Genomic DNA, 17,988 nt, shown 5'->3' with positions numbered 1-17,988 from the left:
GAATCTCTTCATTTTGTGGTGTGGAAGCTATGCATGGCCATCTGGAATGTGACTTTTCTTTCATGTCACTGTTACTACTGAAATGCACCACGTGCTTCCTCACTGTGCTCACATCCATTGTTTGATCTGCATACACTTGCTTCAGCAATCACTGATGATTGTCAGTGAGTGCAGTTTTTTCAATTCCACACCTTGGCTTCATAGGCACTTCCATGTCAGATATCATGTTGTCAGACTTCCCTTCTGCTGCCATCTGTCTCATGGCAACAACATGTAATGGGATGTTGGTGGGAAGGTTCAGAATCTACTGCTGTACCACCAACATCTGCCTCTGATGTTGTGGGTCAACATTAAAAAAATATAATAATAAAATAGGAGCAGCCCTTGTATTTATTTGCACACCAATGTATCTTAATAATAGAGAATCAGCATTCTTTACATCTTCAACTGAAAATCTATCTCTTTCTCTGTCCGTGTTGATATATGTAGATATAAAAGAATTTTATAAATGCCTCTATTGATTTATTAAACTCAGAAACAGTTAATTTATTAATATCACATTGATTCAAAAAATAAGTAAAGGTGATTTGCTTACAAAGCATTAGACTATATAATCAGGTGAAACCAGACACCAAAACTAATATGCTTTTAAAAATTTCAGTTTTATAACCACTTCTCTGATAGTTTGTGATTGAAAGTAGACTTGTAGAAAGTTAGCATTTCTAACCTTTGGAATACTTTCTTTACCTCTTTAGTTGATTGGAATTGTCCTGCAAGGCTTAGAGCTGCCTGAGCATCTTTAATGGTTTGAAACATCACAAGTAGCACCTAATAATCTCACATTCCAGGAATGGTTATCACTCTGGTGAATTAATACTTCAATTTCAAAAATGTTCTGATTTTATTTTACTGTATTTATATAAAATGGCATTTTATATGGATTAAATAATAGGTGTTTCATATTTGAAACCTTAACCATAGCCCAACAGCTCCTACTATGTCTTCAAAATATAAATGTCATGGCAAAGGCTCTACTGTAACACAAAATAAAACTCACGTGGAAAGCAAAGCAAAAGATATAAATAGGATGGGAGTTTGAAGTTTGATCAAGAAACTGGTAGAAGATTGAGTCAGTAGTTCGATGTTTAAATATAGGATATTCACATGGGTACTAAATAGCAGTTGTTTTTTGTAGGGTATCCCCAGTGTAAGACAAGGCAGGATTTCACCTGATAAGTGTGTTTATACGTTATCAGGAGGTGATGTTCTTTGTTTGATCGCTCTTCCATCTCAAAGAGTTCAAATGGAATAGACTTTAAACACATCACTCTCCAACGTGATTTGAAAGCAATAGTTAAAGCACTATTTCAAAAATATACTTGCATCAATTGGATGTGAGGGAGGGTTGCATGATGCTAATTTTTCTTTTCATGTTGGTGTTCTACACCTCATCATTGGACTAACTGGTTTGGAAAAACCTTGATGTCTTTTCTAACTGCCTTGCGTGGGTGTGCAAGAGGCAAATGTTTTTTTCTGAATATTTAAACTCAGTGGATGTTTGATTCAAGCATTGCAATTAATAAAATATTTGCAGTACATGTGGAGTGTAACAAACCAGATTTGCAATTAACCATTGCAGTACATCTCCAGAGCAGCCCGCCTTATCATTTTCCCTTACAGACACATTCACCTAGGGAAGTGACTTTGAAGTATTTGTTGCATGAAAACTGATATTATGTTCTTTGGAGGCTGGTGCAAACTTTGGGAGAAGGAAGTGGTAAATCTTGGGAATTTCCTAAAGGAAGACTGTGGGTAAGAAGGCAAATTTTGCTGCTGCTATGCACAGAAGTTCTAGGAATCCCTTTCAGAAATGCTGTACACTGGATTTGCTAGCAAATGGGTTGTGTGATTGTCTCCGCACAACTAAATGTGTATCTTTGGCAGTGGAAGACTTCAAATTTTGTTTTGTGAGTCCTTTTTACACCAAAGATGTGCCAACATTTTTTTATTATTATTATTATTTTTAATCCCCTCTATGCAGTCTGCCTAATTTCTTGTCCAGTGTCAGAAGAAATCTGATTTGGAAAGTTTCTATACAGAGCAATTTCTCACCATTCAGTTTAAGTGTTATGGTATGCCCTATTACAGCCTGAAGTTTATGAATAAATATTAAAATCTGTTTCATAAAGATTGGCTAAATTTGCCATGCAGGGGGTGGAGTACCAATGGCTATTTCAGAAGTCCCTATGGTTATTTATTTATTTATTGCTTTAGAGAAGAATGAAAAATAAATGTATGACATGAATGACCAAAACATTTAGTACATCATTACATGAAACCAGTAACAAATGCTTACTGCTGTAACTTCAGCTGAAGACAGGATACAATTAATGTAGTTCACATGAATTAAGCACATTTGCTTAAGGAATGGATAAAAAATGATAAGCTCTAATGTGTTCATTATTGTTTCAAATATAATGACTTTCACTTCTGAAAGTTTTTCCAGGCATTTTTTCTATGTATGTATGAGAGACTTCCATAGCTTTCCATGGAAGTATTTCTGTTTTACAGGGGTGCATATTGTTGTTGGTATCGATTTCGTTATCAGTTTGCCATGTTTTAGTATGAAATATGAAATTTCTGAATGGTCTGCTTCTGAGTCCACAGTCTACTGTGGAGGATAGTTGTCCAGAATTATTAGTGAAATTCTATATTTTAAAAGGCAATAGTTGGGTTTTTTTTGTTATTTTCAGTTTTTTTTTCCCCATTATTTTTATTGCTTTGTCTTTCAATCACTTAATAACGGTTATCTTTTATGCATGGACTTCAATGATAATAGAGAAATTACATCCAGAACAGTTCTATTTAATTATTTGTTTTTGCCTGGTAGGAAATGCACGTGTATAGATACGGAACTCAAACAAAGCTAAATGAATGTTTTCATGTATTATTTATAGAGGAAATAGCCGGGAAAAAAATTGTATCCTGCTTGCAATGATAAATAATAAATCAATTGCAATACATGCAGTGCAGATCTAATGCCCAAAATAACCTGTTTGCCTTATGTTCCTTAATATTAATTAAACAGAAAATAATGTACATTTTTCCTCTAAAAAGATCAAATCAGCTCAGAAGTCATTTAATTGGAAGCTTTATCAACATTGTTTATTATACAATAGAATTAAAAGGACGTATGGAACAAGCGATACAGTTAACTGGTTTCTCCTAAATAGTGGATAGATTTCAGGATGGCAGTATTTCTCGATACAGTACATAAGATTTTGCTATTCCTTTATAAATCCTTTCTATTTAAAGCTTCCCCTAACTTAGCAGCATTTTTGTTCCTTATGATCCTTTTGATTCAGGATGCAGAATAGAAAACTGCGACTCCTGCTTCAGCAGAGATTTTTGCACCAAATGCAAAGCTGGCTTCTACTCCCACAGAGGCCGCTGTTTCAGAGGTTGCCCACCTGGATTTGCTGCCTTGGAAGAACTCATGGAGTGTGTGGGTGAGTCTTCCAGTCCAGTAGTGCTGCTGAAGCCACTTTTTTTTTTTTTTTTTGCCAGGTGGCCAGGTTTGATTGCTGATGACTGCTTTTAAGCTAATACTTAGTAATTCCTCTACAGTGCCTGAAAGGAGGTTGTAGTGAGGTGGGAGTTAGCCTCTCCTCCAAGGTAGCAGTGAAAGGACAAGAGGTAATGGCTTCAAGTAGCACCATGGGAGGTTTGGGTTGGGTTTAGGAAAAATTTATTTTCAAAAGGAGTGGTAAAGTATTGGGGCAGGCTGCCCAGGGAGGTGGGGGAGCCACTGACCCTGGAGATGCTTAAGAAAAGGGTAGATGTGGCACTGAGTGACATGGTCTAGTGATATGGTGGTGATGGGTTGATGGTTGGACTAAGTGATCTTAGTGGACTTTTCAACCTTAATGATTCTATGATTCTTATCAAGAAATATTTACCAAAAGATTGTGTCTGGATCTCTATCTCCATAGCAATATATATTTTTCTCCCAAACTTTGAAAGAATACACTGGGAATGCTGTTCAGCATCTGAAAGTTCTGTCCTGTAAATCATCTTGTATGTACATCTGTAACTCAGAATTTGTAAGATTTTAGGAAGGCCTCTTTTTGCTTAGAACTTGAATGCCCATTGAATTTTCATCTCCATAAGCCACCTTCTCCTTTTTTGTTTCATGGAGCCCAGAACCCAGGGGCAGGGCAAGTTGGATCATATGCCCTGTTCATGAAGCTCAGCAATATCTGGGCATCAGAGTCACTTTTAGTTTCTCTACAGCTCTCCCCTGTTCTATTTTGCAAGTAACAGGAAGCAAAGGAGTTGGATATAGCAGCCCATATGGGTTGCTCATTGTATCACACATATTGTACTGGGCATTCATTCTATAACCAACACTATTCTGCTGGTGGAGGGGGAAATTAAAAAAAAAAAAAAATACAAGTCCTGTAAGCAGGACTTACAACTATAGTTGTATAGTTGTATACATAGTGTACAACTATACAGTTGTTGGTCATATAGTTGGTCACATCCACATGCAGGACAAATGAGAGAGATGGTGTGAACTGGAGGAGAGTGAGCAGTAGAAACTCAAGTTGGTCTTCTGTATTTTGACTCTCTTGATTCAGAACAGAGTAGATAATTCTTTGCAGGCTATAAAATCTGTAGCACTGAATTCAGACTTTTTATTTTTTTGAATGTAAAACTGAAAATGTGTTTTTTTTTGTATAAATTTACTTTGTAACTCTGAGCTGGCTCTGGCAACTTTGTGAGTCTCATAGCTTGGTGTTTTACCTTGAGGTGTGGGAGCTATCAGAACAGACTCCTCATTTCAGGAAAAGTCCTTTTGTTTCATGGTGGAGAGGACCTAGAAATGTGAACTCCTGAGATGTACACATCCAGGTTACAAATTAGTAGGATTTATCAAAAAGAAAAAATTTAAATCAAGCTCAGGATTTTAGGAAGGCTTTGAGACTGACATGATGTCCATACGGGCAGATTGATAGTGTAACTCTTTTATGCTTGGGGTGGTATAGACTGAAAAGATTGTTTCAGATTCTGTGAGGTATTTTGTTTCTATGTTTTTGCCAGTAAATAGTAAATCTTTTAAGTAGTACATTCTAATTTAAGTGGTCCTTGCTAATTAAAAAAAAAAAAACTTAATAAGAGAAGGAGAGAACCAGAAGAATATCTAATAGGTTTTCTTTTGCTTTATCAGAAGGCTGTGAAGTTGGTCAGTGGAGTGAATGGGGAACTTGCAGCAGAAACAATAAAACGTGTGGATTTAAGTGGGGCCTGGAAACGAGAACAAGGCAAATAGTGAAGAAGCCAGCGAAAGACACGATACCGTGCCCAACCATCGCAGAGTCCAGACGGTGTAAAATGGCTGTGAGGCATTGTCCAGGAGGTAAGCCTAGAGCATGCCACAAAAATCTTTATGAGCATTCCTTAACAGAAATCCTAGTTCTAACTTGAAAACAGAGCTATTTCATCTCAGCTAAAGCAGAAATCCTGTCTCTGCTCTGCCAGATGAGGCTGATAGGCGGTAGAGCTGCTGTGGACCTCATTTCTGCAGCAGGACTTCAGGGAGAGGCTCAGCATGGCAATGATTAGTCTCTCAGTGGACTGTGAAACTGTTTTCCTGGTGTGGTTTTTCAAAGAGGTATCTCATCAAAGGACTGGAACATGTTATAGCTCGAGCTGCAGCATAAGAACTGTTGGGACTGTGGAATATCTAGTTGTGTTGCACATTGCAGGAAAGGTTGTGAGTCTAAATGTTTCTGCAGGTGACACACAGTTGTTATGGGTGTGTATATGGTGTTATGGGTATTTAAATTAAGTGAAGAAACTTACACATGGCATTGTTAGCTGGAACTATTAGCTAAAATGTTACTTGTTCTGAATATCTTGTTTTGGTCAGGGCCAAACCGTGCATTTCATTTCCACAATAAAAGGAGTAATGGTCAATTACAAACTGGATGTGGTAAAAAATCACAAAACATTAGTGAACAAAAGGTGGCTGATGTGATAGGTAGGCAGCAGTGTCACACTCTGCACTCTGAGTCTGACTGATGTTTCATACAGACCTCTGTGATTAGCAGAAGTCTCTGGAAACACTCTGAGCTTATTGCAAGTAATTTTAAACATAACCCAAATAAGAGATCGTGTGGAGTTCTTAAGCTGCATCAGAATGATCTGTGGTATACTTGATATAAGGCCCATATCATCATCCTTTGAATTATTTACATTTTTTTAAGACTTCGTTCTTACATTCTGAGTTTATTGGTTAATTTTCTAATACATGTAAAATAAGATGGTAATTTATATATTAAAAAAGGAAAAAAACTTCTGTTGTCCAGCAGAATAACTGGATTTGGTATCAGTTCTGTCAGTGCAGAAGAGAAGTGATACATCTTGAAATGAGATGAATAGACCTACAAGATGAACAACTTTGGAAAAAGGAAGAAAAAAAAAAATGTAAAAATCAGTGCTGACTGTTCTGTCAAATTTTATTATCTGGAGATTTATGTCACAGACTGAAGATTTACCTTCTTATTTTTATTGGATTTCAAGATAGAGGTAGATTTTCTTTAGAGTCAGGAAATCTACTGTCTGGTTTGCATCAAAATCTTTGTTCTTTTTCTCAATACATATCAGAAGAGTTGTTTCAGAAAGTACAAATTCAGAGTGAAAGGCTGGTTTCCCATAAATCCTAAAGATTTTAGTCCTCTTCTGTCCTCCCACCATGTGGAATTCCCTGATTGTATTTTTGGAGATAAAAAATATGCACAAAACTGCAGGTTTGCATTCTCCATGCTGAGTGCTGGTGATTGCTACTGTACCAAATGTCTTATCTCCTGCTTTGTTGTATGTTTCAATTATGATTTTCTACACAGTTGGTCTACAGTCATGTTTATTGTATTTCATTTAGTTAGCAGGCCTTCAAAATGCTTAGCTGCTTTCTCAGTTGTGGTGAAGTATCAGGAAGCAGTGATGCTGGTTATGGGGAAACTCAAGTCAAGTGGATTTTATATTGCTTCTGTTAAAGAAGGCATTCTGGGACTTGAAAAAATGCAACATTTTAGAAATTTCATAATTTTCAAATTTTTAACTGAGGAAATCAGAAAAAAATGCAGTTAGTGGCACTCAGTGACCAAAGAACCATAATCCCTGGAAATATCTGTTGAGAAGCTACGTTAAATCCTTTCATCCGAACCTTCTCAGTATACAGAATCTCATAGATTGTAATGGATTAAATTGAGCACAGGAAGTAAAGATGTTTTTGGTTGAATGGGGTCAAATAAAGTGCTTTTGGCATGTTTTCTATTTACGTACATTTTACTGTTACTATTTATGATCCATAATACAGAAAAACTTCTGAAACTGATTTTTCATTTGCAAAAGAAATGGAGTTAAATTCAGTTTTCCTACTAAATACTTAAGTTTCATATTTATCGGGGATTAAGATGTTACCCATCTGGCCATATGGCTGTAGAACAAATCTTGTTGATGAAGAATTCTTTATCGCTTTCCTATTACGTGCAGAGTTATAGAGATGCAAGCTGGAATGCAAGTGAAAGATGATTTCACTTCTTTCCTACTGAAGCCAGCAACATGTAAGAGGATACTCTCCTTGTTTTCAAAGAAGATACATTACTTTGCAATATTTTCTTACTGTCAGAACTAACTGATTTAACTGTTATTACCAGATGGGATTGTCACATTTGTATTTCTGTTCACATTATGTATGCTACCCTGTGGCTTGGGTGTGACGTGACACATACAGCAAGAGGTTAGACTTAAACAAAGATGGCTTGGATCAGTCAGGACACCTCCTAACATGTTGGTCTCTTTCTGATCAGACCTTAGCTCAAAAAGAACGAAAAATAGATTTTTTTTTAAGGAACAATTCAGTTACAGGGAATGGGGAAATTACCAAACAGAAGTAGGGGTAGATACACATTGCTATCTTAAAGGTTTTTCATGCTTAGTACAAGTATTCACTTTTTACCTCTCCTTTTAGCATGTTCCCCAAGTTCACGTAAGTAAATTACTTATTTTGCCTTCTTTTGTTTGTACCCCTCAAGTACTTGCAATACTCATGTTTTGTGCAAAGTATTAGAAAGCTGAACAGCTTTCTACTTTTAATCTTCCATGACTCTGCAAATCCTCAAGCTGTCTGATACACAAATACTACTCTACACAAAACTGTTATTTCCAGTAAGAATCACTGTGCCAATCAAGAATGCTTATTTTGGACATGAGGATGAGATGTGTCTGCTTTAATTTCCTAATGCTGAAAGGGAGAACATCATGAGGTGAGAGGGAGTTCTTTCCTCAACACAGACATATAACTTAATGTACTTTACACTGTTTGATTCAGTTTTGAAAGCTTATATCTTCCTATTGCTGCAAAAGAATACAAGACTTCTGGTGGAGCTACAGTGAAAACACCCAACCAGGATGTTTCCTTCTTTAAAACAACATATTTCCTCCAAGAGTGAATGTGTTAAGAATGATGGCTTTAAATTGACAACATGCACTACGAAGGGTCAAAAATGTCCTTGTCATCCCCTCGTCCCCTGCCAAGCTTGATGTTAGCTACATTCAATTTCTTTTGAAATCAGTCAGATGAAATTTGGATTTCTCTTTGAGTATAAAGAAAGTTTTATTTAGAAGAGGCTAATAAGATTTTTTTACTTGCACACCCAACTTAGTCATAGAATCATTGAATAATACTGGTTGGAAAGAACCTAGAGAGGTCACATATTCCAACCTACTGCTCAAGAAGACGATCACTTCCGTGCTGTCCTGTTAGTACAGTCAGTATACTGTTTGCCTTCTTTGCTGCCAGGGCATGTAGCTGGCTCACATTTAACTCAGTTTTAAGCAGGACACCTCAGGGCCTTCCCTTTAGCCAGTCAATGCCCATCCTGTATTTTTTTTTTTTTTTTCAAAAGCTGCTTCTTTCCCATGTGCAGAACTCTGCACTTGTCTCTGTTGAATTTCATGAGGTCTCCTTCAGCTACAGTGAATCTCTTTTCTAAAAGAGAATTACAAAAGAGCTCAAAATAAATGCAGCACCAGAGTAAGTGAGTGATCTCTCTGATCAGAGAGATTATTAACAAACAAAAAACCCCAACATCCTGTGCAGATCTTTTTATTTGTCTTTTTCCCTCCTGCCCCTGGGATAGGAAAATTAGTGACTGGTTATTGGAGGAGTGTACTCCTCCATACTTTCATTTCAAAGCAGTAAAGAAAACTAAGGTATAATAATGCTGAAAGGTGAGTAGATAGGTTCTGATGAATAACAAAGCTATTAACTCCCGAAAAAACAGTATGATGTTTTAGCTGTAAGATAGGCATAGAAAGGTTAATAAAAATAGTATTTCTCATACAGCGTTATGTGTTGTTTAGTCATATAAATGAGGAAATACTTGGTTGAATTAATTTATGAAATCTTATTTTAAAATTTACCTTACACACAAAATGTTTAAGATTAATTTGTCTAGCAATCCTTAAAAAAATTATGTATCTATATCTCTATATAAAAGAAGAATGTCACTTCTTATATTTTGATGGGTGAAGTTCTGCATTTTGTAAGAGTGAGCACAACTGTTATACTAGTGTGTCCTTCAAGTTCAAACTAAGATATTGTAACATGGTTACATGGCTATTAATTTAGTTATTTAGTAATTACATGGAGAAGGTAAATGTTACATTCATCTTCGGAGGGGAAGGCCTGGGGAATTAAGAGGTGGTCAGCTTTACCTCACTTCTTGGGAAGATCATATAATAAGTCTTCAAGATAACTGCTTCCAGGCAAATGAAGGACAAGAAAGTGTTTTCAAATGTGGTGTCTTAAAGCGAGCATGGGTATGAACCTGATTGACCTCTGAGATGAAACAGCTGCCCATATGGATGAGAGTATAACAAGGGCAAGGCTTCTGATAGACTTCCATAATATCCTTCTTGTCAAATCGAGAGATAGAAAATGTTGCACCTTTATCATAACTTGTCCAAAAAATGATCAGTGAAGTGGTTTGGAAAATGGAGCATGTTTTACACTAGTAGAGGTTGGCATCATAGAAAGTCCTGAGTTGGAAGGGGTTCCTGAAGACATCTTTTTCAACTTGAATGATTCCAGGATTCTATGACATCGTGCCCATCTCCTAACTCCACACAGGGAGTGCTGTTATAGTGAAACCTAGGTTGGATTAGTTTGTTTATTTAGTGAATGGCTCATTTTGTTTTAAAACTTTTAAGAGGCTTAGCTCTTTGACTTAACCAGAACTAAAAAATGATTGTACCTTAATAAGGCTAGAAGTAAAATCTGCCTGAACAGACTGACCTTTAAAAGTATCCTTCAAGGATTCTGATTTCTTTTTTAGTTTTCCAGTGCCAAATGAATGCCCTGTAACAGACTGCATATACTTGAATGCAGGATTTTAGTTTTATTCACCTTAACTGGACATTTCAGTCTGGCCATTCTGCATTGTTTTATCATGTTGCAGCAGGATAATTTTTCAACTTATTTTCAGAAGATTGTCAGTGAATTATTGGAGTGCCAGCTAACACACATTTTTCCCTTTTCAGTATACATTATCCTTCAGTCCTCCTTTTTAGTTAAAGTAAAGCAACAGGGAACTTTTTCCTTTGAAGGCTTTCATACTGTTTTTTCAATCATTAAAAAGTTTTATATTCAATTTACTTATTATCATTTTTGTATCTTAGATCAGATAAATAATTTCAACATGTGTGTTTCCTTAAGTATAATATATTTCAGAAGTAGCGTGAGTATCATCTGATGCAGCAGCTCTTATGGGAGTTATCTGTTTTTAATGAATAACTGAATAAATGGCAGTGCAAATCCTTGTAAATAACCAGAGTATGAGTTAGAGCTGTCCCATGGCAATTACACAGTTCAGGATTGTTTAAAACGTGAAAAGAGAGCCAGATGCTAATCCACATGGAAATACAAATACTGGAAACAGTTGTAGCTGATCCAAGTGCATAAATTGCATTTGTCCATAAAAGGTACCTGACAGATTTTATTGTCCGTGCCTTTATGAAGTAACTCCTGTTGGTTTTATCTCTTGCTCATTCTGAAACTACAATTCACCTGTACGTGGAAAACCCATATGCTTTCTCATTTCTCACCCAGACAGTCCCTTTTTATGCAGTACAGTGTTTGCTGTTTGCAATCACAGCAGAGAAACCTGCAAACGTACACCTACCTGAGATTACTTTTTCTTCCCTAAGGATCAAGGAGTGAGCCACAGTTCTCTCCTAGCCCACAGGGCTGGGTGTAGCAGGTCTGGAGATGCATCTGCTCCAGGTGTGGTATGTCTGCAAAGCATTCTGATCATTTTTAAGGATTCTTAGGATTCACTAAGCCTTTCCTCACTCAGAAGTAAGTCTCTTCTAAAGTAAGAAACATGTTAGGTTATATATATATATTATTCATTTTTGCAACATTGGTACAGGACCATATTCTGACAGCATATTTGGGTGATTCTGATACTCCTCATCAGTGCAGTTCATCATTCCAGCATTGTTAACAATGGCAGTGTTCAGGTATTGGAAATGTTATTCCATAAACATCAGCAACAGTGACTGGAATAGTGAGACTTCACCATAATACATGTGGTATTTACATATGCGAAATTTAGATACTTTCTGCATCCTCACAGTAAAGAATGCTGTAAGAAAATGCATGTGACTCTCAGTGTTGGGCCCTGCCCTGCAAGACTGGATTGGTATCTCTAACCAGCTGTGACAGAAATAAGATTCTTTGGATGCAGATATGATTGCCAACAGTTATATTATCATTTTAAATAGTTAAAACTATTCAGCTGAGCCACAGTTGTGTGCATACTCCTTGCACACTTCCAATGCAAAGTAAATTATACAAGTATACACCACCTTCTGACTGCCTAGCAGCTAATTACAGGTGCTTGGCTGTTAAGCAAAGAGCTTATTAATCCTTCTGTAACTTGATTGATTGTGATGGCCTGTCTGTACACTTTGCGATAGCTTTCTTCTTCTGGAGAATCATTTTGAGTGTTGTAACCTGCTTGCTCGATAGCTAGTGGCAACCTAAGGTAACCCACAACACAGGCCTCATGGGTTCAGGTTGAATTCAACAGAAATGGTTAGTTCCTATCCCACAGCCAGGCAGTTGAAACTTGGAGAATGAAGAATCCAGCAAAAAAGAATGAGAGAGGAAAGAGTCTGAGAAAGGCTGACTCACATCAGCGATATGCAGTTCAGAGGCTCTTGAACTGGTGTGCTGAGTAAGGGAGCTCCAGAAACTAAAACAGTTTAAAAATGTCAGTGTAATGCTATGCAAGAGCTGATTGCCTCTACTGAGAGACAGGATTTATTAGGTCTTGTATTGTGCTATGCAGATTTTTCAGGACATGAGGTAGTGTTTGTGATTAGGAACTGTTATTTTCCGTAGAGATGCATGGCTCACGAATGCTAACTTGGGGGGTCTCATTCTCTTGTACGTCTCATTCCTGTCAAATAGTTATTACAGAGAGGCTTACAAAATTCTGGAAGGGATGCTCAATTTATAAATGCAACAGCTTCTATTGCTCTGCTGTAGGTCAGATTTAATTAAATTAGCTTGCACCAGCTGGCTTCAGGAGTCAAAGGGGAAGGCCAACAGGGAATAGGTGGAGAAGCAGTTTCCCCAGCTGCTCTCATGTGATCACCACCAAGGTTAAACCCCTGGAGTCAACTGTGCTGTTTTTTAAGGATGTGCTGTGAAAATCATTTGTTGATTGCTTCTAGATAGGTCTGCATTCTTTACCTCTTATGAGATGCACAGAAGGAGCAAAATGGCTGTGATTATGTATTTCAAGAGCTTTCTATGATAATGTTTACCTCAGATTGAAAAGCTTGGACACCACTGGTTCCTGTAATGATTTTTGCTTAATGCTTCAGAGGTGAATGAAGAGAACTTCTTGGAGGATTCAGGTTCTGGGTTCATTCTGAAGCACTACGAAAGGGACTGCAGATAATGTTTAGAAGAGTAGCAATAACTAACAGTGAAGGGAAGCAATAGAAAGTGAGCAGTGTTAATAATGTATAGGACTTTCCTATTCTTTATTGATATTTCATGATTTCACTGTCTCTCATTAATAATTTGAGTAGGTTTAAATAATTTTTAAACGTAGCAGTAGATATGAATTAGTTTTAAATGAGTAGTAACAAGTAAAATAGCATTGCGTACCACGGAGGTAGATCAGAACTGTACCTGAGTCAGTATAGCATTTTGCCCCAAATGATCAGGCATAGATGTGGTATTATGACAGAAACAATATGCAGTCAATGTGTTTGGTCCCCAAAAGGGCTCCTTTGTGCCTTGGCAATTGGTATTCTCTCTTAAACTTATTTCTTTGGGGTGTCTAAACTGACATAACTGATTCTGAAGGTTCACAAAAGTAAAATATAAACCGCCTGCCACTCTATTAGAATCTGCTATATCCTTTACCATTTAATATGAGTGCATGTCAGTTGCTATTTATTTATACAGAGTGAATCAAATATAAGGAAACTAGATCTCAAATTAAGGCTGCATTTATACTGCCTGTCACCTTTAAGAATAGCACCTCAGTGTTATGTTCTACACATCTATTGCCTGCGATACGTGTATGTAATGGTGCAGTCTGCTAAGACTGTTTGCTTGAGGTGTTATTTTCTTGTAGAAGCTGGTTAGCTTGGCTGCTCACATATTTGTCTGTTTCAAGCCTTTTAAACAAGTTACCATGTATTGGTTTTCTGCAAGCATGCCTTTACACTGAGCTCTTCAGTAACCAAGTCTGGTTCCTTCTGAGAACCTGGTACAAAGTCAGACTGCTGGAGAGCAGAGGAGCGTACAGGTATCTAGCTGCAAGAGCAGTTGCTTTATGTCATATGAGATTTATTGAGGACTTTGTTTTAAAAAGTTCAAACAGGGGACATGTCTTTCAAAAACCTATGTTTGAGTTGCACTACCACGTAACATAAAGATCACTGGTATATCTAGTGATGTTAATATCCCATGATAGCACTGTGGCACGTGTTATAACGAATTTCTGATGGAAATGACAGGCAGCTCTTAAATTATTCTGCTTACCTGTTGGATACAAATGTGAACATCCTGAATGGGTTGCCAATTGTACCTGTGTGAGCACTTTCAGCATGATAGAAATAGGACTGTGAAAACAGTCAAACTTGTTTTTTTTCCTTCATTACATTTAGAGTGACACAATAAAATCTCACCTCTTGACAAGATGTGTATGCCAGGCAGCTTTGGTCAGATCTAACACAGTTGTCTTGAAGGTAAATTTTATTTAGCTTTAATGCTGCGGTATCTCCAACACAAAGAAATCTGCTCTATCTGTCTGCTACTTGAGATGACAAATGCCTAATGGCTTCTAAAACACAGCTAGTTAAACTACCACAAAGTTGATTAAATTCCAACATTGTATTTTCACTCTGAATTTGTGGATTAGATTGTTACCTCCTGATTTGCCATCTGTTCCTTATAACATCTAAATTGGAAGAAATGACTTTTATGAGGCCTAGCAAAGAAACCCTCAATTTGGCAAAATACAAAGAATAAATTTTAAGCACTGCAAAAGGCTGTGCAGGAGAGACACACTAGAAGTCAGTTCGCAACTTTGTCATATAGCACGAGGAGTTGTATGTGTAATATAACTCTTTTGAGTGTATTTGTAACAGAAGGAAAGATGTTGTGTTTGGTAACTGATGGCTGAGGAAATCTATGGGCCATAAAAATTCTGCAGTTGAAAAAGATCTCGTGGGCAAGTTCTGTGCCAGGCTTCAAACCATTTCTCTGCTTGGAAACTGGGATAGATGGCTTCTAGCTAAAAAAGAAAAGCACAGTGGTAAGATACAGGGGGATAACTCATGAAGCAAAAATGAAGTTCGTTTCAAAATCATTACAGACTGTGTCTTTTTTATAATATAAAATACTGGCATTTTGATGAAATGTTCAGAACCAGTTTTTCATAATCACTGAAGGATCTCTACAGGATGTAAGAATAGATGCTATCAGCTGTAATATGCAGCACTCACTCAGGACACGATTATTCTGCCACCAGACTTTCCTAATCGGCTCAGCAATCCAGTGCCAGCTTGAGCGTGGGCTGTAATACCTCATTTGAGAGCAAGGGAAGCCAGTGGATCATGAGTCCTACACATATAAATGGAAAATTCCTCTGAAATAAGGTTCATTTTTCTTGCAGCTAAGGCAATGAAAAGGAGAACAGGGTTTTATATTTTTTGCAGAACTCAGTAGTAGGGATGCCCAAAAAAGAGCAGTGTGTTTCATAAGAAGTTTTATAACATGCTGAATATTTCTTTCAGCTGGAGTGATTTGATTAGGTAATTGTTAAAATTGCAAACTCTAAAAAATATTGATTCATGCATTCTTTCCAGAATAATGGGGTGGAGTATGTTGTGAAAGATTAGTATATTCATTCTCTTACTTTTCTTCCAACTATCAGAATTAGTTTTTGAGGGAATAAAACAAAACTCCATTTTTTTGAAGGGGAAGAAAACCCACCTCTTTTTTTACAGTGTCTTGAGCTAACTGTATCTCAGACTGTGATTCCAGGTCACAAAGCAGTCGCAGTCTCTTTGTATGAGATACTCAAATGGAATAAGTCAGTGTTGCTCTATAGATGAGCATCTATTGAACTCTAATAGCACAGATGAGTGAGAGCTTTTTCATGCCTATGGACAGAAGTCAAGAGAAGCTCCAGCAAATTTTCATTATTCCAGGATCGGTATAAAGCAAGAAGCACATCTGGCTGCTTTGTAATAATTAATTACTCCACAAAATAAATAGGATTTCAGAATTTAGTAGCAAAATTAAAATATGAGCCAGAAAATAACTGCAGTCCTTCACACTTCGTTGAGAAATCTAAAAGAGAGATGTTTGTCTTAGAAAAAAGGTTAAAAAAATCAGAAATAAAAAGATACAACTCTCTCAACTGGATGAGTATAGAGAAGTAGAACTGCTGGAGTCAGTTGTAGCTGAGTGCATTGCTATGTGCTCTTCAAAGCTAGCAGAAATAAGTTACAGAGGAACCTTTAGAAAGTTATTTTAGACATTGTTCATTGTCTTTATTCAGGGCTATTAAAATAGGATGTGTAGGACTGTGTGTTACTACTTTTTATGTGAACAAAAATTTCATCTAATTATGCAATTAATTATGTGAACGAGAGGACTGTTCATTATGTGGTAAAAATGTCCTGACAATTCACTGGCATTTGAACTGTTCTGTCCAGCTTTTATACCACTTAGAATATTTTTTCAAATGGTTTTGTTCTACAATATTACACAAAAGAATAAGGAAGGACCTACTTGCTGAGAACAGTGCTACATGGAACATTTGTCCTTCTTCCAAAAAAGTAAAGAGTTGATTTCAGAAAGATGCTTTTTCTGGAAGCAAAACTCTGGTACTGCCAGCATTGCAATGCTTCAGCTGCCCAAAGGAAGGTATGCTGTATCAGCAGTGAATCCACTGTAATCTGTACTCTCAGTTCCTGTGGACTCATGCAGAAAGCCTGGTAGCTTCCTTAGACAGAATGCTTGGAACCATGGAAGTTGCCATGCATCACTCTTGCAGTAACTGCTATACTTACTACTTTCAGGGATTTCAGATGATTCAGGGAAGTAAATAAAATATTAATGAGTTCACTAATGAGAGTTCCTTTTTGTTCATGAGTTTTGTCACTAGTTGACTGATTTCTTAGAGCTCAGCTGCTGAAACCACTGCGTAATAACAGTTTTCTTGTCATCGTAGCTGCAGGAGAAAGTCTGAAAACACAGACGTTCTGAATGTTTCAGCACCAGAAATGAAATAAAAAGCGCTGCAAAGTAATTATTGCTTTAAAATCTCGTGATTTTTAATCTTCACTGATGGCATTGAGACCGACGTATTACGTTTGACTCAACGGGATTGTGAAGCTTGTACCTGATGAGCGATCCAAAAAGGTGCTGATTAGGAGTTTTCATTGTTCACTGTGTATTATTTATTCCCATGAATGTTCTGATATATTTCTGTATGAAAGCTCTTGGTATATGTTTTGTGAAGAACAGAATGATGCCATGTAGGACTGAGGATATGGTGTATTTCTGAAGGGCTTCCTTTCATTGTATTTAAGCAAAACCTAGTCAGTACCAAAAAATCAAGTGTTGTCAATGAAAGAACACTTGAATGCAATAATCTGGCATGCTAATTTGAGAAAATTAGAAATTCATATTTTCATTTCGGTTCTGAAAATGATATAACATAATACATCGTGTCCAAGCTAAATAGCTGATAATTTACTTCCTCAGTTCCTGTCAGCACTTTCATTTGTATTGAATATTGTGTGTCCTCAAAGAGATTGTGCTAAAACTGCTGTCAGGTTTTCTGAATGCTTTATGAAGCACAGCAATTTCCTGCTACAGATAAAAAGTACTTCAGTCTTCAGTCATATTTACATTTTGCTAGTAAAAAGTTGCAATCTTTTAAAAATGTCTTATGTGCAATCTTCAAAGTTGATTTAGGTTATCCTGTCACATCTGTGTTCATATAGATGCGGAGTTGAGCTGAGCAAACTTTAGTAATAAAAAAATAACATATTTTTAAAAGCCAGTGAACAGTAATGGGGCACCATGGTACTTGTGCTGAGAGCCAGTATCTTCCAGTTGTTTAGCTGTCCAAAGTTAAATAAGGGGAAAGTATGGACGTTTCAAGTTTAAACTATTGTTCAGAAAATGAGGTGATAACAGCTACTACTGCTCACCACATGATTTGGTGCAGTAATTTTGAGAAAATTTGTTTATGTTTGTCAGAAGCTGAATACTAAATAAGCTCCATTTCTCATTTTTGCTAGCTAACCTATTTTGCCTCTAAAATAGAGTTCAAATATACTTATGGTGATCTTATGCTTCTGAAGATAAGTGGA

General features: G+C 36.8%; 1 protein-coding gene across 2 annotated transcripts in view; it reads left to right on the top strand.

Annotated features, from left to right (window-relative positions):
• RSPO2 (R-spondin 2) overlaps window positions 1-17,988 on the top strand; it is a 98,569-nt gene that overhangs the window by 60,108 nt on the left and 20,473 nt on the right. Inside the window, exons 3-4 of one of the 2 annotated variants that reach the window (XM_090137908.1) lie at window positions 3,366-3,509; window positions 5,231-5,419. In XM_090137908.1, coding sequence (XP_089994034.1) covers window positions 3,366-3,509; window positions 5,231-5,419 — 333 coding nt within the window. The remainder of the gene's footprint in view (window positions 1-3,365; window positions 3,510-5,230; window positions 5,420-17,988) is intronic. The other variant, XM_090137907.1, reaches the window with a different exon arrangement.

The sequence above is a fragment of the Phasianus colchicus genome, chromosome 3 (assembly GCF_987193195.1).
Source record: "Phasianus colchicus chromosome 3, bPhaCol1.hap1.1, whole genome shotgun sequence".
NCBI lineage: Eukaryota > Metazoa > Chordata > Aves > Galliformes > Phasianidae > Phasianus > Phasianus colchicus.
The sequence above is the reverse complement of the archived record's forward strand: the minus strand, read 5'-3'. Positions and strand labels throughout refer to the sequence as shown.